The sequence below is a fragment of the Andrena cerasifolii genome, chromosome 16 (assembly GCF_050908995.1).
Source record: "Andrena cerasifolii isolate SP2316 chromosome 16, iyAndCera1_principal, whole genome shotgun sequence".
Classification (NCBI taxonomy): domain Eukaryota; kingdom Metazoa; phylum Arthropoda; class Insecta; order Hymenoptera; family Andrenidae; genus Andrena; species Andrena cerasifolii.
In genome coordinates this window covers 1,410,506-1,438,405 of record NC_135133.1, presented here as the reverse complement: position 1 = coordinate 1,438,405, position 27,900 = coordinate 1,410,506, and the positions used below count along the sequence as shown (strand labels likewise).

Sequence of the window (27,900 nt, the reverse complement as noted above, 5' to 3'; positions counted from 1 at the left end):
GTGTAGTTTGATCTCGCGGAGACTGACGCGGTAGATTCGGGAGGCCACTTTGTTTGGCACGTTTTCGCAGGAAGATATAATTACCTACGCTTCTATATGTGCACGCCACGGTTAATAATGTTTTTTTGTTGCAAAGGTTTTTGAGATGAGCGTCCGTGGTTTCAGAGAATCTGGATGCGAATTTTTCAGAATAATGTGGATGCGGTAATAGAGACGGTTGGGGACTGCTGGGAATCTGTTGTAGCTGCGGGTTTTTGTTAATTCTTGAGTAGCCTATTTGTCGTTTCATCGGTGCTGTACTTATGTTACCTACGACTTAAAGTCGATTTATATTATCCGTTCAGACACGGAACGTTGCGGAACGGTTCGATTCAGACAAATATTGTTGTGGGTTATTGGATACGGATGTTTGGAAGGTAAACTGTACAATGATTGGCACCGTAAGCGGAAATCCTAATTGGAATGTCTATATATTTTTGTGGAGTTTTTATATGGTCTTAATTTTCAGTTATTATCAATGATTATAGATTTCTCACTAAAATTGAGTACCTATTAAGTTTTTTATTTTAAAAATATTCAATGAAAAACAAAAATAGGCATAAAAGTACAATCATTGGCACCCTAAAATTTGAGGTTATATAGAAAAGCGTATGTAGTTAAAAACGAGGTTTAAAGTGTTTAAACAGACTATTTCATTCACTATTAAATACCTACAACACTTAGTAAATCTGAATTTCAATCCATTACTTACAAGGAGAGTATTTTGGGTGTCCGCCTCCGATCATTTTGATCTTTGGATATGTTATAGAGGACCGAAAAATAAGAAATACATGTTTTTTATTTCCCCCCGTTTTCATATTTGGGGGGTGAAAACTGCGTTCAAAGTTAGGGTTGAAAAATCATTTTTGTGGATTTTTGAAAATCTGGCGAGTCAGTCATATTTCGCATTCAAAGACACAAAATTCGTCCATTGACACTATTCCCCTATCTCTAATAGTTCTCGAGATATTCCACAAAAATGATTTTTCAACCCCAACTTTGAACGCAGTTTTCACCCCCCCCCCCCCAAATATGAAAACAGGGAAAAATAAAAAAAACACGTATTTCTTATTTTTCGGTCCTCTATAACATATCCAAAAATCAAAATGATCGGAGGCGGACACCTGAAATACTCTCCTTGTTAGTTATAAAGCGACAAAATATAGTTACCTACCCCTTACTAAAATTTTAAGAAAACGCCTAAAACTCAGTCTTTTGTCCCACTTTGTGGTGTTGCCAGATGTGAAATGTGTAGCTCAACTACTGGGCTTTGCAGTGTTGTAGTGAAAGAAAAATAAGAAATTGTGAAAAAGTACTTTCTAAGCTTGTACTTCTTAATATTTGGCTTTTTAATCAGGAGTGCCAATGATTAGAGCAGTTCCAGCATTAGTGCAGTTTACCCTAGAGATCGTCGCGATCAGTTGCAACACGTTACGCTTCGGACATACGACGACCGATATTCTCGAAAAGAATGTTTTGACTGAGCGATGCGTGACTGAAGTTGTCGGAATGTGTGTGAACGGAAACTCGTATGATATGTATTTAGTTCAGACAGAATCTGAAACGATGACCACTATTGGAATATATGGATATACTTCCGAATGGTTCCAGTGGCCGATCGACACGAGGTTTGAGAGGAGGGTTGGGGAGGGCGTGTGGACCCTATCTAAAATTGTAGCTTCGGGTATTTATCAGTTTCCGAAATATTAATAAAAAATTGTTAATTTTTTTACAAAATATTTTTTGAACTGCATATACGTGGCCCTAACGGGGTTTCATCCTGCCCTCCCCCCAATTTGTCCTACGGACAGCTGGATGCGTTCCCCTTACCTCCGCGTGCCCCTCAGGCGCCTAAATGGTATGCATATTTAGCTGAAATTCAAAGCCAATTTTCTCGAAAACGAAGCGCGATATTAAAAATTGTATTCTATATTTTCGTCTTATTTCGGCCTGTAGAATCACCCCCCCCCCCCTCCCGTCCCCAGAATATTGACTATAAGTAGAATAACACTCTATATAGTAGGATGGGTCGCATTCGCAAGTTGCTGGTTCAAATCTCCAAACTCACATCGGTTCGCTACCATACTTTACGCACCCCCCGCACTGATCTAGCTCCAACCAATACTAATACCCGGGACAGGGTGGAAAGTGGAATGCGTTATGTCGAAATAAGTCAACAGAAATACTAAAAGCTTTTTATTAATATCTCGGAAACTAATAAATTCCCGAAGCAACAATTTTAGATTTACGGTCCACACACCCTCCCCACTCTTTCCCTCAAACCTCATGTCGATCAGCCACTGGGGCCATTCGGAAGTATAGCCGAATATATTATTCTGACGCCTATGGCTTGTCGTTGCAGAATGTGAACTGATGGTATAACTACTACATTGGTGCTGTCTGAATCAAATCACGTAACGTTCCGTCTCTAAGCGGATAATATAAATCGACCTTTATACTTGTTTCGGATGTGATATAACAGTACTATAACAAGACAATATCTAACACTTCTAACTCTGGCGCGCTGAGGGGAGCGATTAGTCCTGACCCAACCGCCTCAGGAAACTTTTCAGGCCTGGCTCGCCGCCGGACATTTTTCAAAACTAACCGAGGGAAGGGATGACCTTAAAGCACGACCCACCGTCGAAAATTTTCAGGCCTGACCCACAGCAGAAATTTTCCCCTCTCCCCAGCACCGATCTATCAAACCAATATGTAGCAAACGCTGAAAACAATAATGCCATACATCTGCGAGATATTAGTAATAATTAATAGACGCACCTCGCACACGCGTAAAGTAGAGTGAGGTAAAAGTTCGCAACGGGTAAAAGAATTTGATTGTTTGAGTTGTGGCAGTTGCCACCCATACAGCACACTTCGTTGCGGGAACGTTGCAGCAACCTTGCGATGTTGCATTCTTGCAGCGCAATATTGCTGTAACGTTGCTGCAACGTTGCCGTGCAATATTGCACAGGGCGGACATAGGAATATTGCTGCAACGTTTCGGCAATGTTCCTGCAATGTGTGCGCAATATTGTGGCGGCGTTCCTGCAATATTGCTGCAACCTTGCTGGAACTACCATTTAAACTTAGATATTTCCGTTGTTTTTAATGATACGAAAAAATGTCTAAGAGAAAAAATGTTTGCTTCAGAGAGACAATTCTTCTGACGGAGACTATTTTTTTTCTCAAGATTATATTTCCCGAAATTTCAAGATCATCGATGGTTTTTTTAATGGGATGACGTATTTTCATTACTGTAACATTATAGCCAATACAAATACAAATTCAACCGTGTATAATATGTTGTCCTGTTTGTCCAACAATCATTTCTTTCCTGAGACATTTTCTCGTATCATTAAAAACGACGGAGATATTTTAAGTTTAAATGTAAGGTGACTCACCCTGTATATTTTAATGTGTAGAGGGACATAGGGTGGAAGTTGTAGTACATACTTAGTGTTACAAAACCCTAATGGAGTTTGTCAAAATGAGCCTTCCTTTTTGAATAATTTGAGTTTAAAGTTTTGCACGGTAGGAATATAAGTTCGAATACGTAAGCAATCTTATCAATCAGTGGTTGTAGCTGAGGCGGTAAAGTGTTCGCCTACGACGCTACAGGTCCCCGTCGGTTCGAATCCACTTGGGGGAAAAGAATTTTCTATGAGAGAAAGAACAGACAACACGGACTTTATACTTCTGCGATTCCTGCACACATTCATGTCGTTGCGTCCCTCACAGACACACACACACACATACCGTTATTTATATCTTTGGCCCTACTGCCCGAAACGTTGCAGAATGCGTATATAGGAATATTGCTGCAACGTCGCGGTGCTGTAGGGGCAATGGTGATTGACAGTCAATTCAAGTGTCAGTCAAGGTAGAGTCACCAGCGTCGAATTGTGTAGCTGTACTTCGTTTTGTTATCGTACTGTCATTTGCAGAAATGTTGCCGAGCAGAAACATGGTGGTCCGATTGAGTGTGTCCTCATAGAACCATGGTTCTCTAAGGGCTAGGCTACACATACGACTGTAAGTCGTACGACAATCGTGTCGTTTATGCCAGAGCCTACGTAACATGTGGAAACGCGCTCACAGAGACGACAGGACAACGATCAGTCGTTCAGTCGGTGGGCACATGCGACTGCTTCGGATTTTTAAGGGGTTATAGACCTAGTCAGGCGGTGGAAAAGAGGCGAATATTTGTGAATTTTTTTTGAAGAAGCGGAAGCGTATATTTTTACAGAACTTTTTGCGCTTAAAAGAGCAACATTCAAAGAATATTTGGTAATTTTTTCGTAGAAAAATATTTACGTTTATAATAAAATAACAAGCGACATCCAAGAAGCATTTTTAAAAATTCGGTTTTGCGGTGAGCATTGCCATTCGGGACCAGATTATCTAAAATCAAAAAACAAAAAAGATTTCGTCGTTAGTATATTAATGTATCCTCAGGTTGATGGAGAGAATTTTCCGAAATATTAAGTTAAAACAAAATGGCGGCTATTTAAAGTTGAAATCCTGATTTTTTCGCGTGATTTTCGCAGGAAAAAATCAGGATTTCAACTTTAAATAGCCGCCATTTTGTTTTAACTTAATATTTCGGAAAATTCTCTCCGTCACCCTGAGGATACATTAATATACTAACGAAATCATTTTTGTTTTTTGATTTTAGATAATCTGGTTCCGAATGGCAATGCTCACCGCAAAACCAAATTTTTAAAAATGCTTCTTGGATGTCGCTTGTTATTTTATTATAAACTTAAATATTTTTCTACGAAAAAATTATCAAATGTTCTTTAAATGTTGCTCTTTTAAACGCAAAAAGTTTTGTAAAATTATACGTTTCCGCTTCTTCAAAAAAAATCACAAATATTCGCCTCTATTTCGGCCGCCTGACTAGGTATAACCCCTTAGGTCGGCCGACTGTCACAGGATTTGCACACGACTGTCGTACGACTTAAAGTCGTATGTGTAGCCTAGCCCTAACACAGTGGTAGAGGTAAGGCACACGTATTGTCGCTATTGGCCGACGCGTCATTTTAACGAATCGGTCAGCAGCACTGCGTGAAGAAGAGAACGAGGGATGCAGCGTGTCGCTAAAAACCTACGAGTGGGGAATTCGGGAGTTCCGCGGCACAGAGTGGGGCGGTGCGAGCGAGGTAGCCCCCTTGCCCCGCTCAGCATCCGGACGTCAACATTTTTGCACAACACAACAGTACAATACGGTAAGTACTGAATTCGTTAGTTCTGATGTAATACTCTCATTTTTAGGAATCAATATTATTCCGATCAGTAAATATTTTAACTAATATGTCATCTGAAGGAGCTGAAATTCTTCTATTCAAAAGTACTGACAGAAGTTTTCAGTTCTCCTCACAGGTAACAGGATTGATTAAACTCTGGAAGAGCAGGTGTGGGGGGTAAGAGTTCGCACAATGCAGTGGGGCAAGACCTCGAATGAGAACTTCCTCATTTAAAAATCAGCTTGAAATAAATAAAACAACGAAAAGAAAATCCGAATGCGAACGTGTAAAGAAATAATTAAGGAAACAAAAAAAATCCCAAAAATAACGTCTACTTCTGAAAAAATTTCAAAGAAACAAAACAAATTGGTTCCAAAAAGAGAGTAGCCAAACCATCAACATCTACGAAAAAAATAATTTGTCCTGCGTGCGAAGGAGAACACACTGATCCTCCAGAAGACTGACGCATGCTCCAGCTACGAAAATGGGGGTAATTTTATTTGCGATTACTGTTACCTTGATTAAAAAAAATGAATTGGGAACAACTATTAGTTGTTTTGCTGTATTACCATAACTATTGTATGTAGGAAAATAAATCACTTTTTTGGAAATTTCTTGTTGCGTTCTATTACCCCACAACATGCGAACTTTTGCCCCACATATCGGGTAAAAGTTCGCATTTGACACTTTTTGGAAATATTTATTTTATATAAGTTGTGACAGGTAAATTACACGAAGTCACTGCGTATCGAATAATAAGTGATAGTAGTTGTTTCGTACGCAATGATATGATTATCAGTGTAATCTCAAGGATTTTAGGGAAGTCTAAACTTTAAGTGCGAACTTTTACCTCACTCTACTCTTCTTGTTTTTCCAAAGCTAAGGCGTAACTTTCTACTTCCAGCATCTACGCCTTTGCATTTCAGTTAGCACAATCACGTATCAGTAATACGTAATCTAGCCGGGTGCAGTTTAGTCATTACGAAGTGCGACCTCCATGTTACACGTGTACATCCATATGATGCGTCGTATATTCAAGTTCAGCAGGGCAGTTGGCGATCAGAATTGTACTGTTCAACGTCGCTTGCCGTAGTACTCTTCGTACCAAAAGAGAAAAATGGTGTCTACCTGTGTGACTTTAGCCGTGGGTGCTTTAAGTTTACTGATATTATATTTGCTGAAGTCGTACACCTATTGGAAGAGGCGAGGAATCCCGTCCGCTAAAGGAGTGATACCATTGCTGGGTCATGCGCTACCCTTACTGACTCTGAGGTCAAGTTATTTAGACCTGACTAGGAAGCTGTATGGAGATTTCCAAAACCGTAGCATGGTTGGATTCTACAAATTCATAAATCCGGTACTATTAATCCGTGAACCACAGTTGGTGAAGACCGTCTTGCAGACCAACTTTTTAAGCTTCCACGACAATTCGGTGGCTGTTGTGCCAGACGCGGATCCTCTATTAGCCACGAATCCGTTTTTCTGTAACGGTGATGTCTGGGTGTCAGGAAGAAAGCGATTGACCTGGGCGTTTTCCAGCATGAGGCTGAAAATCCTCTTCGTGGCTGTCAGCGGAGTGTGCAAGAAATTCCAAGATTTTCTGGACAGGCGGCTGAAGTCGAGTGGCAAGTACGAGGTCGAGCTGAAATATCTGTTCTCAAAATTTACGGGCGAAGTTGTGGCGAACGCTGGGTTCGGCATCGAAGGATACTGCTTCGACGATGAATCGCGTCCAATGGCTTTCGACAGAATCGGCGACGAGATTTTCAAGCCAAATGCCATAACCGCGTTAATACAATCTATTATATTTATCATGCCCATACTCAATAAGATGCTGAAAGCCAGTTTGCTCCCGAAGAGTCTGGACAAGTTCTTCAGAGATTTAGTCGACGAGAGTCTCGAGGCCAGAAAAAAGGACACCACGCCGAGAAACGACTTCCTTCAGCTAATGGCGGATCTTGAAAAGACAAATGATGAGAAACTGAGCAATGATGTTCTCACTGCCCACATGACGTCTCTCTACGTCGATGGGTTCGAGACATCCAGCATCACCCTCAGTTTCATTGGCTACCATTTGGCAGCGCACAAAGACGTCCAGGAGAAATTGAGGGCGGAAGTGCAGTCCACGATCGCCAAACACGGCGACCAATTGACGTTCGAAGGGTTAAAAGAAATGACGTACATGGATCAAGTGCTGAACGAGTCGCAAAGGTGTTGCACCGCTTTGGGCGTCATGAGCAAACTCTGCACGGCGGAGTTCGAGCTGGAGGGATCGGATGGGCTGCGTTGCCGCGTGAAACCCGGCACGGAGATCGCTATACCCGTTTGGGCTTTGCATCACGACCCCGAGCACTGGCCTGACCCGGAAGTTTTCGATCCAGATCGATTTAGCAATGACAGGAAGCAGGACATTCAAAAAATGACCTTCCTTCCTTTCGGGGAGGGGCCAAGGATGTGCGTTGGAATGAGAATGGCCCTGCTCCAGTTAAAAGCTTGTTTGGCTAGCTTGTTGAATAATTACAGACTAGAACTGTCGCCAAAGACCCAGCTGCCTTTGAAATTTTCACCGGCATATTTCCTAACAGCTCCGATCGGAGGCTTGTGGGTGTATATCTCCAAACTTTGAGTGACATTTGTCACGGTCGTCATACTTATTCTATGCATGTAACGTAGCTAGACTATTGCCCTTGTAATATTTATTACACGGTTTAAGTTGTCACGTGAAATGCGCGATCTTGTATGAAAATAAATGATACTAGGATATCGTTATCACCTCCCCACTCTGCTCGCATCATTAAACATATTGAGTCTAGCTTATCGTCATATTAAGATTTCAATTTGTACGGGGTCAATAGAATGTGTTATTGATATAGCAAATCGCTTTCTCATCCTGAAACTGAAGATGCATCTCTATGGTGCTTATACGTGCGCACTTGTTTCAATGCTTGTCAACATCACTACCAGCGGCCGCACAGTGGTTCGAGCATACTACATGCTAGCTGGACAAAATTATTTTTTCGCGGTATTGGGTTTATATGGGGTTGAAATTGTTAGAAACAAACCTGATTCGTACCACAGTTTATTATTTCACTAAAAATATCAATAAAATAAAAATATGACTAATTCAATAAAGGAACAAGAACAAAGCGACAGTATTATACTTTAACTATAATTATCCGTTGCAACATTATGTGTATTCCTGTAATTTCTGAGTTTTCTGTGGAGTTTTAAAAAAATTTCGAGCCACAGTTGACTCACCTAATATAAAATGGCTATTAAAACAGTGTTTTAGTATATGTTCCACGTGGTTACACGCAACAAGGGTTGAATGTACGGAAAGTAGAGACTTTCTAGTCTTTTTTAATCACACGATCGACCTGCAAAAATTTGCAAAACTATATTTTGTGAATTTTTTTCGAGTGCGACGCTCGGCAGAAGAGATAGCACTGTTGTTATTTTTCAGACTCTATAATGTAATGTAATGTAATTAACAGGATATTAATAGTTATAAGGCACACTTATAGTTACAGTTAAACTATAATACGTATAGAGTCTGAAATATAACAACTGTGCTATCTCTCCTGCCGAGCGTCGTACTCGAAAACAATTCACAAAACATAGTTTTGCAAAATTTTGCAGATCGATCATGCGATTAAAAAAAAATAGAAAGTCTCTACTTTCCGTACATTCAACCTTTGTTGCGTGGAACGACGTGGAACATGTAGTAAAATACTGTTTTAATAGCCATTTTATGTTAGGTGAGTCAACTGTGGCTCGAAATTTTTTTCAAATTCCACAGAAAACTCAGAAATTACAGGAATAATCATAATGTTATAACTGATAATTATAGTTAAAGCACAATATGTACTGTCGGTTTGTTCTTTTTCCTTTACTGAATTAGTCATATTTTTATTTCATTGATATTTTTGGTGAAATAATAAACTGTGATACAATTTGAACCCCATATAAACCCAATACCGCAAAAAAATAATTTTGTCCAGCTAGCATGTAGTATACTAGAACCACTGTGGACCGTAGCCGTGATGGAAAACACCGGTTCTCGTTAGATCGCCGAAGTTAAGCAGCACGGGGCGGTGTACTGAGAAAAGATGGGAGACCATCTTTCTCCCGGCGCGCTGCTGCTGCTGGGACCCGAAGGAGAGAGGAGGGAACAAAAAAATTGAACTATAGATCGTTGGGCAATATAAGTAAAAATAAGCTTGAAACGCCATCCTGCTTAAAACACAGGAAAACAATAAAAACAAACAAACAACAACATCACTATCGCGCCGCCACTATTTTTCACTATTTATTACGTGTACATGTAGTATCGCATATTATATGCGTTGTTCGTGCAAAAAGAAACATCAAATAAAAAAATTTAGAAAAAAACTTTAAAATAACTTCAAAAAACAGAAAAATAACTAAAAAGTAAAAAATAATTTTTTCCCTCATTTAATTTATGATTTTCAATTTCGTACGTCGGTGCCTCATCATTTGGAGTGTGTAAATCTGGCGCCAACTAAAAAAAATTGAGAGTCGTGGATATTAAATAAGGGAAAAAATTATTTTTTACTTTTTACTGGATTTTTATTTTTTGAAGCCGGTTTTAATTTGTTTTTCTTCCAAGTTTCGACATACAGTTTATAGTGTGTAATGAAGATGCATAATAATAATATCTACATTGGTTTACTTAAAATATAGAATTGTCAACGTCAGAAAACTAAATGTTCCATTATCTAACAATTCCCTTATTCGCACTCTGTAGACATTTTCCATATTAACTTAAATAATAGAGGACAGCGTGGTTGAAGTGACCCAGCAACGATCGACCTCAAAATTTAGAATGGCGGTCGTCGTGGCTACGCGTTCTCATAGGACTTGAGTGCAAAGTGCATATTACCATTCAAAAGACTACATGAACAATTTCTAAGTATATATTCTAGTATAAGAATACCAAATTTCATGGCACGGCATTAGGTACAGAAAAATTATTATTCCATGCATCAACGCGTTAAACCGTTTTATATCAAAACTAATCAAAAACTTGAAATCTTATGTGTCTGAAGTAATCGACTGTTGCAAGAAACTCTACATCATTTTCTTGCTACTATTATTTGTGAAACTAGGTTATGTTGTAGTCTTTATAGTGATATATAAAAGTATCTCAAAGGATTTTTCGAAATTTTAAAAATTGTGGATTGTACAGCTCTTTGAAATATAGAGTCGATCTTTCTTAAATAAATTAAAACTGTCCAACTAAGAAACTGATGAAAATGAACATTTGAGAGCTTACAGTGGAGACATAAAAGTACCTACCTAATAAAAAATTATTTTACTTTAAAAACATAATTTGTTAACCATTTATTTTGCAATAGTTCTAAACAAACGCAATTTTTTAATTAAACGTACCTTTTTAAAAATAAATATAGTACATTTTCTACCTAGTAGATTGAATTAATTTATTTTATTCCTAACTTTGTGTGGCCTTGAAGATCATAGTATACCATATAGTTGAATTTGTCTTAACAGACGCTGTGATATTGGGTAATGAAATATACATGTATAATGCCTATTATATCAGCAAGCGGGCGACTTCTTTCACCACTATAAATAGTTTTGAAGGAGTCTACAGGAACACTTGGTCCGATAGTGCAAAGAACTCTATCCCGTCCGGTTAATATTTACAGCGGAGCTTCACAGTCAGGAAAACTCACGTCTGAACATTTCAAAACTTGGTTTAGCGAAGTGTATCTACCGAATGTAGAAAGAGCTGTTGATTCCCGGGAGACGGGTACCCGAGAACCCGTGAGATACCCGGGGGGAGAAAAATTTCCCGGGTAGAGAAGAATGTCCCGGGTAGGGACAATCCGGGTAAACTACCCGAGATACTCGAGACATCTGAGATGTCGCAGAGTACCTTTCCATAGTTGATGCCTCACTAACCGTCATGTCCTTCGGGTCGAAGGGTTCGACCCCTGGAGAGACAGGAATACCCATTACGATGTGAAAAATCTCCAGTTCCCTATTTCTCATCAGATCTTTGCAAAACCGACGCCAATCGATTCCTTATGTTTCTCCGATGAAACTAACACCAAGAACGACGTAATTCCGACCATAATCAACGTAATTCCATGAAAAAATTGATTTATATAACTTAACGCTAACTTCGTTAAAAATAGTCCGATTTACATGAAATTTAGTACGATTTTCATCGGAGAAACATAAGGAATCCATCGGTGTCACTTCCGTATCGATACAATAAAGAATAAAGAATGCAGTTTTTCTGAAACAGGTATAAATCCACGGCTGACCGCAGCGAATCCAGGTCGGCGCCCCGCAGTCGAGAGTAAAATATTCATTACAGTATATTAAGAAGTTCTTTATTGCTCATCGTATCAATACGAAAGTGACACCAATTGATTCCTAGCGTTCTCCCGATTAAAATCATACCAAATGTCATGTAAATCGGACTACTTTTAGACCAGCAATACAAATCATAAGAAGAGTAGACATTTTTTTACCACACTCTCTTATTTTAGTGAGCAGGGAAAGGATTAAATAAACATAAAATTGGATGGACATGTTAGAGAGGTTAAAGAATCGAGTAAAAAGAAGAGGTTAGAACAGGGCTGCACAGGGAGCCTTTTTCAGCGCCTAGTGGCGAGCAACCAGCCGTGCGTCGAGCTATCCCGTTGCTAAGAGTGGAATCAGTGAGGAGAACTGCAATAGTGTAGGTGCGGGTTCGTAGGCGCGTAGCGTAAGTATACATGGCTGGGTTCCTTGTGGGGCCCAGTGCAGAGCAGGTCCCGTAATATAATTCGATGGGGTCGTAATTTTCAAAACATTTGCTGCTGCCGTCATTTCGTATGACTTGACAGTTCGATTTTACTGATAATAAAACATTTATTGCCAATAATACTTACCTTTTCAGTAACACCTAAAATAATTAGAAAGTTAATACGATACAAATAAGTACCTCGGACACAAAGAAAACAAAATTTTAAGTAACGATATATATCATTTATAAAGGCTAGAACATGATATATGAATAAATATATACATATGTACAGTACGCATCTGGTGCTCATCATTGCACTTAGCGATATTTACAAGCAGAAAGTTGCATTACTAATAAATCTGTACACGTAACAATATACTGGGACTTAAGGAATATGGAGTATGGTCCACTAATAATAATATAACTCCCTCGTATATTGCTACGTGTACAGATTTGAACCGTTTATTTTGAAAGGGGCGTAAGTCCATTTATGTTCGAATCGAGATATTGAGGGGTTTGCGTTGGATTAAATTTAAAAATATGGGTAACAGATAACATAGCAGTGTAATGTTTTTGGGTTTCCAAGGGTGTTAAATTCATCATCCCAATTAGCATAATTAACATTATTTAAGGAATAATATGTGTTTGATGGCTATGAATGGACTTACGCCACATTCAAAATCAATGAAATGATGTTTTCAATTCTTAAGAAAGCACAAGTCCATAGGAAAAGTAAATTTCCCTTGAAATAAAAATAAATGTATACACTTTTATGTTATAAAATCAAAAAAATATTCAACTTTTATTCTTTGTTAAGTCATTTTTACATTAAAATTAACCAGCATATTTTCGTTTTACAAAATTTTAATGATTTTAAATATATTAGTAACAATTTGCTTCGGAATGAAAAGATCGTGTAAAAATGTAACTATTAAGATAGCTAACTCGATTTTTTCGGAAAATGGACTTACGCCACTTTCAAAATAAACGGCTCATTTATTAGTTATGCAACTTTCTGCTTGTAAATATCGCTAAGTGCAATGATGAGCACCAGATGCATACTGTACATATGTATATATTTATTCATATATCACGTCTAGCTTTTATAAATTATATATATCGTTACTTAAATTTTTTTTTTGTTTCTGAGTTATTTACTGGTATAGTATTAACTTTCTAATTATTTTATGTGTCGCTGAAAAGATAAGTATTAATAGCAATAAATGTTTTATTATCAGTAAAATCGAACCGTCAAGTCGCAATGCAAAAATTGCATTATGGCACCAACGAAAATAGGGTTGCGTTACGGATGAACTACTCTACTTGCACACCGAGTTGCATAATTTTCTGACTTTGCGGGTTGCCAAACGTCCCTTATCTGCCAGTCGAGTCGGTGCTGGCGACGCAGCGTCACATTCAATTATTTTAATTTTGGCCCATTTTAAAGTGTCCATAGTTTTTAAAACGTATCCATAAAGAGGACAAACATGCCTATATCCTCATTTTTTCAAATTTTTAATAAGTTACGTTTAATTATAATATTGCATTTGTTTAGAACAATTGCAAAATATATGGTTAAAATTTTGTTTCTTTAAAGTGAAATAATTTTTATTAGGTACTCTAATGTCTCCACTGTAAGTTCCCAAATACTCATTTCCCTCAGTTTCTTAGTTCGATAGTTATAATTTATTCAAGAAAGATCGACTCTATATTTCAAAGAGCTGTAAGATCCATAATTTTAAAAATTTTGAAAATCCTTCGAGATACGTTTATCTAGAGTCGCGGTAACGTCTCGACGCCAAGTACATGAATCGACACCCTGTATACATATGTCGACTGTCGCTACCGCTATCATTTACTCGTCCCCGGGCTATTCCAACCTAACCTGAAACTTATTTCATTAATTATCTCATCACACCTGCAATATTTTCTAAAGTTAAAGGCATTTTTCTTATGTAAACCGCATATAAGCTTTCGAATAAGACCAATTTCAATAAAATCGGTCCACGCATAACAGAGATATCGTAATATCGTCTCATGGATCTGTCGAAAATGGTAAGATTTTTCTCCTTTTCCTGATTCTCCTTTTCGTTCAAGAAATTTTTCGTCAAACATAATACGTATATACGCGTTACACGCACGCCTTCAGCCAAAAGGAAACTAACACATGTTTCGTTCGTCAATCGCTATCTTCGCTATGCAATCTACTCCAAATTTTGACAGCTTTCCGTCATGTTATACCCTGGCGAGTGTCAAATAAGATCCCCATAAAAAAACTTCAAAAAAGTAGAAAAATTACGCCAAGTACATGAAATCAAATAAATCACAAAAAAGCAGAAAATAATAATAATTACAAAATTAAAAAAGATGTGAAATCAAAATGAGCTGCAAGTACATAAAGGTGGTTACAGTCAAATACTTGGCGTGGCCAGGCAAGGTCAAGGTGTTGATGAATAAGAATTATTTAAGAACGCAAAATAATGAAAGTGTACTCATACTGTCAGAGTTTTAAATTGACAAATTATCTGAAAGCCCGTGAGAGGGAAGGTATGGGTATTGATGATCTGAGAATACCTTGCCTCGCCACGCCAAGTATTTAACTGTAAGCACCTTTATGTACTTGCAGCTCATTTTGATTTCACATCTTTTATTTATTTTGTAATTATTATTATCTTCTATTTTTTGTGATTTATTTGATTTCATGTACTTGGCGCAATTTTTTTACTTTCCTGAAGTTTTTAATGGAGATATATCACTAAAGGCTACATCATATCTGAGTTTCACCAACATCCGAAATGTTAATCCGAAAAGTGTCTGATTTCGGGTGGAATGTGCCTTACCTAAAACAGAAAATGATCTCATCGAAATGTAAATACCCTATTATCCAAAAATTCCCTCATCCATACAGTTGTATCTCGCATATTAACTTAAATAATGGGGAAATTATCGTAGCTGAAGTAAGCTGCCAAAAATCGACTAGAAAATTTAGAACAGCGCCCATCCTGTCTGCGTGCCCTCATAATTATACGCATACGATCATTCGGAAGATTACCTTGACTCGAGAGGCAACGATTTATCTTTTACGATCGACCATATAGCACAGTTCCGAGCATGTAAAAGTTCGATCCCGCAGAAAAGGAGCAGCATTGTTAAAACATTCAGTCGGAAACAACTTGGGAAGTGGGTGAAAAATGGTGACTCGTGGAATTGAGGGCGCTACAAATTGGCCACTTACATTTCCGACATTTTTGCCGGCATTACTCTTCCGAATGTCTATGGGCATCTCAGCAATTTCTGCGAGGTTGGCGGACGTGCCCGTACGTCTCCCGTTCCTTGCCCTCTCAACCATTCGAGACGTCCATCCACCTTGCACCTTTACAGCGCCATTTAGGGACGAGGACACTGTTTCCCTTCCTATTGTTTAAAGTGAAATCGGTGCCGCTGTAAGGCGAGCAAATTTGAAACGATGCCACTTCGAAGTTACGCCAAACAGCTGGAAATGGCTGAAATTATCGTTGTGCTCGCGCGGAACGTAATTATTTCGAGTGCAGGGTCCGTCGGGGCAGGTGTAACTATAGATGTTCAGTAAGTGGACTTGCAATTAGTATTGCGTAACTGGTGAAATTTCGATGAAAGTTCGACTAATGATTTTAGAATATTCGAATTTCAGATTAAAAGGGGAAAATTCATGTTTAATAGAATTCCCATGAAAGAATAAAGGTGTGGATACTAGGGCGGTTATTAGCTATAACAGACGAATTTTTTTGCCGATTTTTGATGAATTAAAGAATATTATATGGAAAAGAACCCTGAAGTTTTACATGTAAAATTTTACAAGCGCAAATACTGCAAGTCCTCTACATAGTAAAGTTGTCCAGCTATTTAGCTGCTCTTTTTTTCTAGGTTTATCTAGATGCAAAAATATTTGAAGGAATTTTTAGGCAAAAGTCACTTTTATTTAACTTCAAAACATTAGGTACATTTTGAATTGGTTTACAATCATTAAACCATTTTTGTTCAACTGTTCAATTATGAACAAAATGGAAATGGAGACAAACAGCCACTAGACTTTGTTCCGAGTAGGGTAGGTCGGGGAGTGATGGCTACCTTTTTTTACAACAGTAGATTGTAAGTTTAATCGATATCCAAAGTAAAAAAATGTATTTGCAAATGTAAATTGTTAGACTTTGTAGTAAAATATAGGATAATATATTTATATATTAACAATAAGTGATGTCCATGTTACAATGGTAAAATACAACTCAACTATAACTGTTGCGTGATACTGAGTCTCTGTACCATGGAGCCTCCGCATCCTTCCCTGAGTCCCTAGAAACAGGTAAAAAAAAAGGTCGAGAAAAACCCCAGGTGTAAAGAGGCCCAACCGTCGCCAACTGCTATCCTGCGTGTAGATATCGTTGTACTCCAACATAAATGCATATGAAATTGTAATCTCAAGGTAAAATACAAAAATGGTCATAGATTCTTTCACAAAAAAAAATAAATTGCATCCCACGCATATCTAATCCGGATTGCGAGATGGCACATGATTCAAGGTGTCATGTCTGAGGTAAAAAGTGCATGTTTCGAAGTTAATAGGAGGTAAACTTATTTTGGAGGTAAGTTTGATTTTTTCAATGCCGAACCGCACTTTTTATCTTATTCGAAGAAATGGCATTTACACTTATTAATATAGTCATAGAGGAGACAATGTTATTAATTTTTATTTTATTTATCTTAGAAGCATCTGGCTGTATAGAAATTTCGCAGCTTATGTCTGGATAAATTCTATTTTAACGTTTTTTTTTTGGAAATAAATGTTACTTCTATTATCGCAAGCGATCTATATACTGTTTTTTAATTCTCCCCAAATGGTCTCATGCACAAACTTATCAATCGTATGGAATAAATATAAGATTTTGCCAATAAACGCGGTGGCTTTATAGAAATTTCGGGTAGTTACATAAGGCACACGTTATACTGCTTGTTGCTCTTCATTCAAGAAAGCGAAATCTGGAATGGCGTTTGAATTGTACGGGTAGATACCAGTTGCTCTAAAAGCTGATAACTTCATCTAGAGACGCGGTAGCGTCTCGACGCCAAGTACAGGAAAGACACCCTGTATATGTCGACTGTCGCTACCGTATTACCTTTACTCGTCGCGGAGCCATTCCAACCTAACCTGAAACTTATTTCATTAATATCTCATCACGCCTGCAATATTTTCTAAATTTACAGGCATTTTTCTTATGTAAACCGCATATAAGCTTTCGAATAAGACCAAAATCAATAAAATCGGTCCGCGCATAACCGAGATATCGTAATATCGTCTCATGAATCTGTCAGATGCGATAAGGTTTTTCTCCTTTTCCTGATTCTCCTTTTCGTTCAAGAAATTTTTCGTCAAACATAATACGTATATACGCGTTACACGCAGGCCTTCAGCCAAAAGGAAACTAACACATGTTTCGTTCGTCAATCGCTATCTTCGCTATGCAATCTACTGCAAATTTTGACAGCTTACCGTCAAGTTATAACCAAGTTATAAACGTGTTTTTACAAATATATACATAAATGAATTTCTTTTTAATTTAAATGATAAAACCAATTTAAACCAATTCCACCAATCCAATTGTCTTGAAGCTTTGCAGGCGTGCGTAGTTTGGATAATAATACAATATATTTAAAAAAAAAAACCCGAGAGGATGAAAAAATTATCCAGTCATCAATTAATAATATAATAATAATTTATAATATTGAAAATTATCTGAAGTCATTCTCTATGTAAATTATCTTTGTAAAAAGAAGTGAGATCTCCATAAAAAACTTCAGAAAAGTAAAAAAATTACGCCAAGTACATGAAAGCAAATAAATCATAAAAAATAGAAGATAATAATAATTATAAAATAAAAAAAGATGTGAAATCAAAATGAGCTGCACGTACATAAAGGTAATGATAAATACAAATAAATATTTTAATACGAATAAACATTTTATTCGAAATACTTGGGTCCTACAGTAGTTACAACATTACTTTTAGAACTTAAGTCTAACATGTATATTTTTATTGTTTAAGTTTTAATAGCGAGCATTCGAATACTATCGTGGCTCACTGTATGTAGGTATAAGACCGAGTCACCCCCAGGGCCATCTGATCCGAAATTACCCGACAGTAAAACAGCGTTCGAGTAAATCGAACAGCTCGAAAAAAGATCTCTGCGACAGTATCTTTCATCGCAGAAATTAATTTCCGGAAAATAAACTATTCCCAGTGTTGTTGCAAGGTCTTTAATTTACATATATGTACCTATATTACCACGTTAAGAGAAAATAGAAAGTAATTCTTCAATCGCAAGTTCAAACCATCCTGCGCCATTACTAATTCAAGAACCACCCAACTACACTCTGACTTTGAATTTCTGTTAAAATTCATGTTTAAAAATTCCAGTGATCAGAATTTCTTTACTTCCAAGCTTTCAGTTTTCTAATATAGCAAGGGTTCCAAAAATACGACATTTCAAATTTGTGGGACACTAAAATAACACAATGTTCCACCCGACATTGTAAACAATTCAGCCATAAAAGGCTGAGGTAGTTACCACAGACCGTGTTTACATTTCTGCACAAAGCCACCTTTTATTTTCTACTTACATAGTTAAGACGTAGGCTAATATTATTCCAGGAGTCGGAAACGCGTAATAAAGCAAAGTGAGGGGGTATCCCCGACTTGTTACGAAGTTAAGTCAATTAAGCGGACTTTAACCGTGTCCCAGCATTTGGAAGGGCAACAAAGGTACCAACTTCGACTTCCGTGGCCCTTAAAGTTCAGAACAGGGCTTTATGTGACACAGCCGGGGTCATACGAAATTTTATACGACCAACGAGAGATAGATAATTGATTCCGGAACTTTAAGCATGGTCTGTTACGAGAAATGTATCAAAATTCAGAGAGCCCCGTTGACAACGAAAGCAATTACGCTGAGCAAGTTATTTAGATACGTGCTCTTAGGTGTTCGTTCACATTTCTTCAAAATAACTTTCTTTTTCTAATTATTACAAGATGATACATGTCGCAAGACACTTGTAAAATCAGCCTTTCTGTAAAAAGGCCTGGCCTTTTCACCCCAATTAGGCTGACAAATCATAGTCTTTTTGCAATACTTTTATATAATTAATATATAATAAATATATACAAGTATTACAAAAAGGCTATGATTACACAGCTCGACAGCCATCTGAACTTGTAACATTCAATAGCCGTTTCTTATAGGTTTTCGTGCCCTGAAAACGAATCCGCAAACCATCACCCTCAGTTTTTGAGAAATTCGATTTTGAAAAAAAATGCAAATTTTCAACTTTGAACACCTTTTGTGTCGAAACGGTACTACTTATTCGGTTGCTCGTTGCGTCAAATTATTCTATGAACCCTCCCTAATACAACGATATAAGTTATTATTGCATTATGCATATTTAAATATGTTTAAACAACGATCAAAGGGAAAAGAACCCGAAATGCACCCATTTTTGAAGATATCTTTCAATTTATTTACAAAACTAGGGGTTTAGGAGGAAATCTGACTATTCCACGAGATACAGCAGACATTTTTCCATCGAAATGCATCAACAGAAGTGGTAAGTCACGTTTTGTTTTCAACACAGAAGCGAAATAGTTTGGCAAAACGCGCGGTGCCGACAGTGGTAGTCAACGGCGCACAGTGGGGCTGGAGAGGAAAAAAGTCTTAAAATGAAATTAATTTTTATGTATCCATCACTATATCCTGAAAGCCAATAGACCAACGTATCTAACGTATATGACAGATATGTCATATTCATGTTAATTGCAAAGAAAAATTGATCTGAAGTTAACCTTTCGTATTCTAACGGGAAACGTGTCAATATTCGTACGAGATTGTCGAATTTTTTCTGAATTCCTCTAGATATTTTTATTTTTTTACCGCATGTATTCCGAATGTGTATAGTCTCGGCTTATTTGTGACATAATTATTTTTCGAAAATTCTTCACTGTAATCCCACTATACGACTTCAAATGCAGCTACCCAGTATTTCAAGTTTTCATTAACTCTTTTAGGTTTATAAACAAAGCTCCGCCTTCCTCCGGGCTCTAGATAGTACTAATTGAAAGCAGATACCATCTACTAACAGCCATAAAAAAATTGGCTGCAACTATTTGCAACTTTGGCTGTTATTAATACATACTCACCCGAGTTCGCTGTGCACTCTTCGTTTCTTCGGTTTATTACTATTTCATTTGTTAAAGATGCTTCAATTTTATTTATGTTACTGTCCATATAACCGTTGGCTATTAGCTAATAATATAAAAAAAAAGTACTCAAAAATATTGAGAAACACCGAAGTTATGACATTTTTTCCTCGAATCCTATGTTACGTGCCCCACTGTGTGGCGGCGCGCGATCCACTGCCGCTCAGCGTAACACAATCGCTTAAGGGAGTGTCCTGCTTTATAAGGTCCAGAAAATCGTTTTTTTTGTATTGCTTAAATCGATAGATAAACTATCCAAGAATGTATTCACAAAGTTATAGCGGCCAATTCGAAGTATTTTTAAAGATGCAGAACCGAGAGCAGGTAAGCGGCAGGCACATGTGCGAGCGCTCGGCCGGAAACGGGCGCGTGCTTCACCCTTTGACGCGTCCCCATTTGTCGATAATTACTTAGAAACATAGAAAAACATAGAAAAACACATCCGTCCGATCAATGAAGTCCGATCATGACTCCTAAACATTTAAATTCAGGCCACAAAATCATTGAAATTGCCGCCTACATGGCTGCAGGCATATTCAATGATGGTTACTCAGCAGTTTTAATTACAACGCAGTTGTTCCATTTGAATATTGGCCAGCAGTGCAAAACGTTCGCCGATACCACTGACGCGCAGCGACTCGCGCGGGAAGACAAGCGCCAAACATACAGCAGCAAGGAGGCTCGTACGGCTCGTAGGATTGAGAAAATGCAACAAAATGAGTTTTTTTAACAGACGGAAGGGCTATTATATGGGACAGGAATAGCTGATTAGCAGATCACTGGCGTAAGTAACCAATAATTAATATTTTCTCCTACCGAAAACTTTAAAGCGCGATTTCCCCAGTTTTTATTTTTACGATTCTTCAAAATTGGCGGGCGTGATAGCAAAAAAACTATGCGGCCTATTAAATTAAACCAAAGCTTATGCTCTTCAGTATTAAATTATTTTCTATGTGAACTGAAGAGCTTGTGTACGAGGAGCTTGTGTGTTATAGTTAGTACTATTGCTAAGCACTTTGTATGGTGGCGCTGGTGTCTAACGTGTATGTGTCTCCGGGCTTCCGGGACACTCGATCGGTTGCTTGGCTGCGGTGTTGACGTGTCTGAACGTAAACGGTTATTTTTTATTTTAGCTTTCTCACCACGTGTTAACAGTTTTTCTCTCATTTCTTTTTATGGTGATTGTATGTACATGCAGTATTTTGTCTTCTAACAAAGCTTTGGCTAATAGTGAAATATATTAAACATTTTTTTGTCTCAAACAAGGCCAGTGGTGCGTTTATTTAGTAACCCAATACTTCCTAAACCATTAGTTTTGTAAATAAATTGAAAGATATCTTCAAAAATGGGTGCATTTCGAATACCCTTTTCCCTGTAATTGTTGTTTAAACAAATTTAAATGTTCATAATCCAATAATAAACTATAGCGTTGTATTCGGGAGGGTTCATAGAATAATTTGAAGCAACGAGCAACCGAATAAGTGTTACCGTTTGGACACAAAAGATGTTCAAATTTGAAAAATTTGCAGTTTCTTTCAAAATCGAATTTCTCAAAAACTTAGAGTGATGGCGACAAACCGTTTGCGGATTCGTTTTCAGCGCACAAAAATCTATAAGAAACGGGTATTGGATGTTACAAGTCCAGATGGCTGTCGAACTGTGTAATCAAAGAAAAAAATTGAACAAAAAATCAGCTGAAAAATCGGTGTTTAAATATTTTACCACAAAGCCAGTGTAATATTGCAGATAGTGGAGGATAACATACTTTCAATTGTACAAAAATAAATCAATCCTTCTTCAAACAAGAGTTTCGAAAGTATGCATAGTCGATTTAACCGGGACTGCTGCGATAGAACAAAAACAACTACGTATTTTCCACATTTTCATTTATTAATATTCAAAATAGTCCCTCTCCGTGTGTGTACACCGTTGGCAGCGGTTCAAAAGCGACTCAAAAGTGTGGGCAAGTTCCTCGAATGGTATAGCCTTTCGCGCACGCGTCACGGCCTTTTGAATGTCGTCTATGTCGTCAAAGTAACATCCTTTCGGTGGCATTTCGAGTTCCGGGAACAGAAGGAAGTCGCATGGAGCCAAATCTGGCGAATACGGCGAGTGTTTCAACTTTCAACACCGTGACTTGCTTTCGTGTTAAAAACTCGCCCACATTTATGGAGGGTTGGCTTCGTTGTCGTGCAGTAAAAACCAGCTTCCTGGCTCACAGTATTCTGGTCACACACGGATTATTTATTATTCTTATTATTTATTATCCATTTATTTATCACTTTGAATTATTTTAGACGCGCAGGCCATCTGAGGCCACCGTACGTGATCGCCGTCTTCAGCTGATTCCCGGCCCCCGCGAAATTGTTTATGGCTTTATCAAAAACTCGCGTTTTTGATAAACACTCATCAGTCTCATCACAATAAATTTTTTGCAACATTTTGTAGATTTTTGTGGCAAGTTTTACGTAAAATTTAATAACAAATTCGTGATATTTTTACGGCGTTGAATTTTTCAGACTGTGGCGCCAAATATCATAACGCAACAATCCGGCATTTTATTTCTGGTTCAATCTCCTTTGGTTTATAGAGTAGGGATTTAGCTTTCAAACGATATACAGCACCAACAGATGGTGCAATGTATACCAAATTTATGATAACGATCCCGATCATATCTTGGCGCACTATGGATACAAGGTGATTTAGAGTTAAGCCGCGTATGCACCTGCGCATTCGCTCCGAATGTGCATTCGGCGCGCACCGATTTTTTGCTCGCCCGGTGTTCGGCGCGCATTCGGGCCGATCCGCTTGTCGGCGGTCCATCAAAGCGCGCATTCGGGTCCGAACAATACCATGAAATGGACGCCGCAAATTTCACTCAGCCCCTAACGCGCGCCGAATGCGCGGCGAACGCGCGCAGAGCTCCGAACGAGCAAAAAATCGGTGCGCGCCGAATGCACATTCGGGACGAATGCGCAGGTGAATACGTGGCTTTACTGGTCAAGCGGGCAGGGGTGGTGGGAGGCGATAAAAGAAATATTCTTTGTCTGACAAACTTATGTCCAATTCCGCTTTATTTTTTAAATAATAGCCCTTCACCGTTTGACTATGCACCGTCGGTGTCGTTTGGTTGAACAGTGCTAAAATTGTTGGATTCCTATAAGTATTAACCCTTAACTGGTATACTGTTTTTGGCAAACGTGGCTGGTATACTGGGGTCGTGGCAGACCCCAAATAAAAAAGGACACAGAAATTTGTAAAGTCGACACTAGAGCAACCACTATGAATATTTTCATCTTAGGTAATGTATAAAATAGTAGAAGCGTAGAAAGTTAAACTATTATTATAAAATTAATTAGAAATTCAGTTTACCAACTTAGACAACCGAAAATTGTACATCGAACTTTGGGTGCTTGGGGTCACGAGCGACCCCAGGATACCAGTTAAGGGTTAAGGATGAACTTCAGTAACATTCAAAATAAGCGAAAATCTTTGAAAATTGGAGGCATCAATCTTTGTGCAATAGTAAAACCCTCCGCAAAATTTAAGAAAAATTGATTCGGTAGTTTTCTAATTATTTAACTTTCAATTTAACATGTATTCTTATGGGAAAACGCAATGTTGAGAATATAACTACAAAATTAAGAGTGAAATAATAGGCCAAAGTTTTTTAAATCTTGTGCACAGAAAGATCAAACACTGGACAAAATTGTCACAAAAATTCCGGACAATTCATTCGATGGTTTTTGAATAAATGAAAGAAAATGACACGGAAAACTGGTTTTTCTTGGATTGTCAGCTGAATAACTGCGAAAGTGCGGCAACGCCGCAATCAGCTCTAGAGGCGGGAATATTTGAAACACATTACTGCGTTTTGTTCCATATTCGTGGCAGTGTCTGCGATTTTTAATGAAACTGCGTAATTATCAGTATATAGACATACGAATATAATTTTCATATTCATCTTTTGTCAAAAAGTAGAAAATTTCCTTGCAATATATATAAACCAGATGAAATGGCAATAGTGTATTTGTGGGAAAAATGAAGCACAATTTATTTTTAACCTTCTAACTCCCAGAGTTGCAACCAGAAAACACTCATTTTAAAAGTGCGTAAAATTTGATCACCTGTCTATTTTTAACTTTTGAAATAAGGATTCAAGGGTTTAGGCCTTAGAGAGTTAAACAAAGTTCAACAAATTTTTGAATTATGAATTTTATATGTTAATAAAAAAGGAGTAAAGATAATATTATGAAACGGGCAAATTCCTACGCAAGAAATTAAAAAATTGATATAACAATATTTTCATTAATAGTATTTTATTTATATTTATATTCATTTAGCTGATTGTGGTTTGATCATTGTGCATCGCGTAAAATGCCAACAAAAATTGTAGGTTATGCGACACACGCGCGACGCCATTGGACATGATTGAAGCTCGCGAGTACTACCAACTGCTGCACGAGAATATTTTCTCATTGAGCTGCGTTGCCACGATCACAAGGAATTTCCGACTCATGAAAATTATGTATATATAAATGTTTTATTAATATAATTAAGATATATATGATCAACACTCGCCAAATACAACACATTGGCACACTTTTCACTGCTTTTCATATAAGTAAAAAGGAAAATTATAGTTCGATTATTTCATTTCTAGCAGTTGCATTTCAGGTACATTCCATCAAATAAGTTAATGATAAATCATCAAATATTCAATAAATTGGCAAAATAAGATAAAAAAATAAGTGCGAATTCAACTGAATTTGCGATAAAAATACACCATTGCCATTTCTGACTGGTTTTCATCGCAGGAAAAAGCCTTATTAATATCTTGGAAATGGATTAACTTTTGGCTAAGATTGTCACTGAAGTTCATTCTTAAAAAGCAAAAGTGATTCAACATTTAGGGAAACCTGAATATAGTAAAAGATAATGATACGTCTGTAGAGCGTCTTTTCTTTCAATATCCGGCAACGGTGATAAAACAGTCCATTGTTGAAGAGCTTACTTCTGTTCGGTATACCGTGTTAGAAAGACATTCTTTCCTAGTCGTGAAATAAAACTAAAATATAAAATATAAAAGGCTCATTTATTTAATAACCAATTTGCAATAAAAATTACCGCAGAATTAAATGTGAAATGAGCGATCTTCTTACATGTGTAAGTAATTTTTAATTGATTTTATTGAAGATATCCCTCCGAATATATTCACTCGCTTACTTTTATGTGATGTGAAGTGTACAGAAATGTCTTTTTCCACTATGCCCACTGGCACTTGTAACAGAAAAATAGCAAAAGGTCATAGGCAAAGAAAATACTTTGATTAAAAAAACTTGTTATATATTTTTGATGCGAAGGAAGACTTTAGTTCAATAAAGCGAATAAATTTTTGCACCGACCTAATAGTAACATATGTATGTAATTATGTATAGTATACACAGGAGGGATAACTTTCTCATTAAATATGATTAAAATTAATGAATAATTGTGTAAGTATATGAAACATCACGTAGAACAACGCTGTTCGGCCTATATTGTAGAAAGTGAAACTTTTATTATTCAAACAGCCACACTTAGTGCGCTCGTCGTAATTTTAGCAAAACAAGCAAGGAACGCGTGTTACTGTATAGTCAAACGGTTAAAAGATGCAAGTTTCGGGCGACTGCTAACGAGCAACCCTCTAAAACCCTGTTACGAGGAGAGGCACACAATAGAACTCGCTACTCACGTTTGTGTGAGGTGGTAGTGATGCTTTCAGGAATGTTATAATACGTGGTTTTGATATATTTTTGGGTGTTAAATTCGAAGAACACAACAAAAGTTTCATACAATATCTAAATATTATTATGAATATTAAAACTTACTAGAAACTTCTAGGAGACTAGAAATAGTAGATCGCGAAGCCACATCAGTCAGTTAAGTTCAGTAATTTTTCACTACAAATTTCATTCAATCGCATATTACAACATGAAAAGATCAAAGCAAATTGTGAAAAAACTGTAGGAGGACATATGAGATTATTTTTACAATTAGAAGCCCAAATTTCTATAAAATTATGCAATTACATAGTGATTATTATTGAGACTTAATGGGATAGGTAGGGGAGACCGGGGCTAGTTGACTAATTTTTAACATTTCTAATTTTTATAAATAGACCATTGGTATTTTATTGACTTGTTGCACACCAAAAGTTTACAAATTTCATTAGGTATACAGGCTTAATTTTTAAAATTGTTTTAATTGAGTCTAGGTCGCAGTTTTTATTATATTTAGAGTAGTGAGGCAAATAAGTCAACAAACCCCGACTGTGGGGTTAGTTGACAAATATGATGGGGTTAGTTGACTTGACATTTTCTTTTCAGTTTTAACCCTTTGCCTGCGAAAGGCGTAAATATACGCAGCCAAATCCATAAATATAGTATAAGAAAGGCGTACATATATATCCTACGACCAACAAATTTTTTTATTTTTTTTTCACCCCTTCACACTGTTATTTTTTTATTAAGTATCATGGTGTTAGATACTGTAATTATTTTCTACTTGTTTGTTATTGTCTATTTGGAAGGCCTGACAGTTTGAAGGGAGGGTAAGGTGTAAAACTGGTAGGGGGATTTGTGGTGCGGGGAGTGGATTTTAGTAGCTAAACTCTTTGCCTCGACTGCATCTTGAGGATAAAAAATGGAAATTTTAGTGGTACTCCTATGCTTACAAGGGGACATCCTGAACCCGGAAATTCAAAAAATTCTGAAACTTCGTGAATATGTAGGGAATTTCCCCTTGATTACAACGCAAATTTTGTTTGCTGCCCAAATTCACTCTAACGGGGTGTAATTGACCCCTGAAAATCCGGTTATTTTCCGATTTTCTGTTACAACTCGTGAACTGTAAAATAATTTGTTTACCAAATGATAGATCTAATTAAAAGAAGTAACTTTTGTCTTGAAACTTTTTTTCTATCTCTTACATTTCGCGAGTTATAACATAAAATCGAAAAATAGCCGAATTTTCGGGGGTTAATTTCGCCCCCTTCGAGTGAAATTGGGCAGCAAACAAAAATTGCGTTGTAATGAGGAGGAAATCCCCTACATATTCACAAAGTTTCAGAATTTTTTGAATTTTCGGGTTCGGGATCATCCCTTGTTAGTAAAGTAACCCCGTCCGACATTATCAACATGTTAAGGGTCGTACGTACAGAACTCTACGCACCGGATAAAATAAAATACCCTAAATTATAGTCAATGTATCATGTTTCCATAAAATATTCATGAAAAAACATCAAGCAATACTTAGTGGACAAAAATTCATAAAAAGTCAAGACAGAAATATTTACTTCCCGCCAACCTTTTTAGATTTTTCATTCTCACTGAAAGAACACGCAAGTTTTTGTCACGGTGACACATTAATTGGCAAGCTGGTCATTCATATGCTTCAATATCGCGAATCGCAAGCATAATTTATAACATAATACAACAATTAAAGAGAATTAGTCAACTAACCTCGTTAGTCCACTACCCGGTCTCCCCTACTCTAGTGTAACTGCCTGT

General features: G+C 37.3%; 2 protein-coding genes across 2 annotated transcripts in view; one reads left to right on the top strand and one right to left on the bottom strand.

The window, feature by feature from the left end:
• Window positions 1-27,900, bottom strand: part of 5-ht2b (5-hydroxytryptamine receptor 2B) — a 308,974-nt gene that overhangs the window by 262,132 nt on the left and 18,942 nt on the right. The gene's annotated exons all lie outside the window — the stretch shown is intronic.
• On the top strand, window positions 6,308-8,068 carry LOC143377877 (cytochrome P450 9e2-like). Its single transcript, XM_076829676.1, has one exon. It carries the CDS (start codon window positions 6,406-6,408, stop codon window positions 7,912-7,914), a length of 1,509 nt encoding a protein of 502 aa, XP_076685791.1. The 5' UTR covers window positions 6,308-6,405; the 3' UTR covers window positions 7,915-8,068.

Bases quoted from the DNA above. Each gene is read 5' to 3' on its own strand.
- LOC143377877 (XM_076829676.1), top strand. From the start codon at position 6,406: ATGGTGTCTACCTGTGTGACTTTAGCCGTGGGTGCTTTAAGTTTACTG.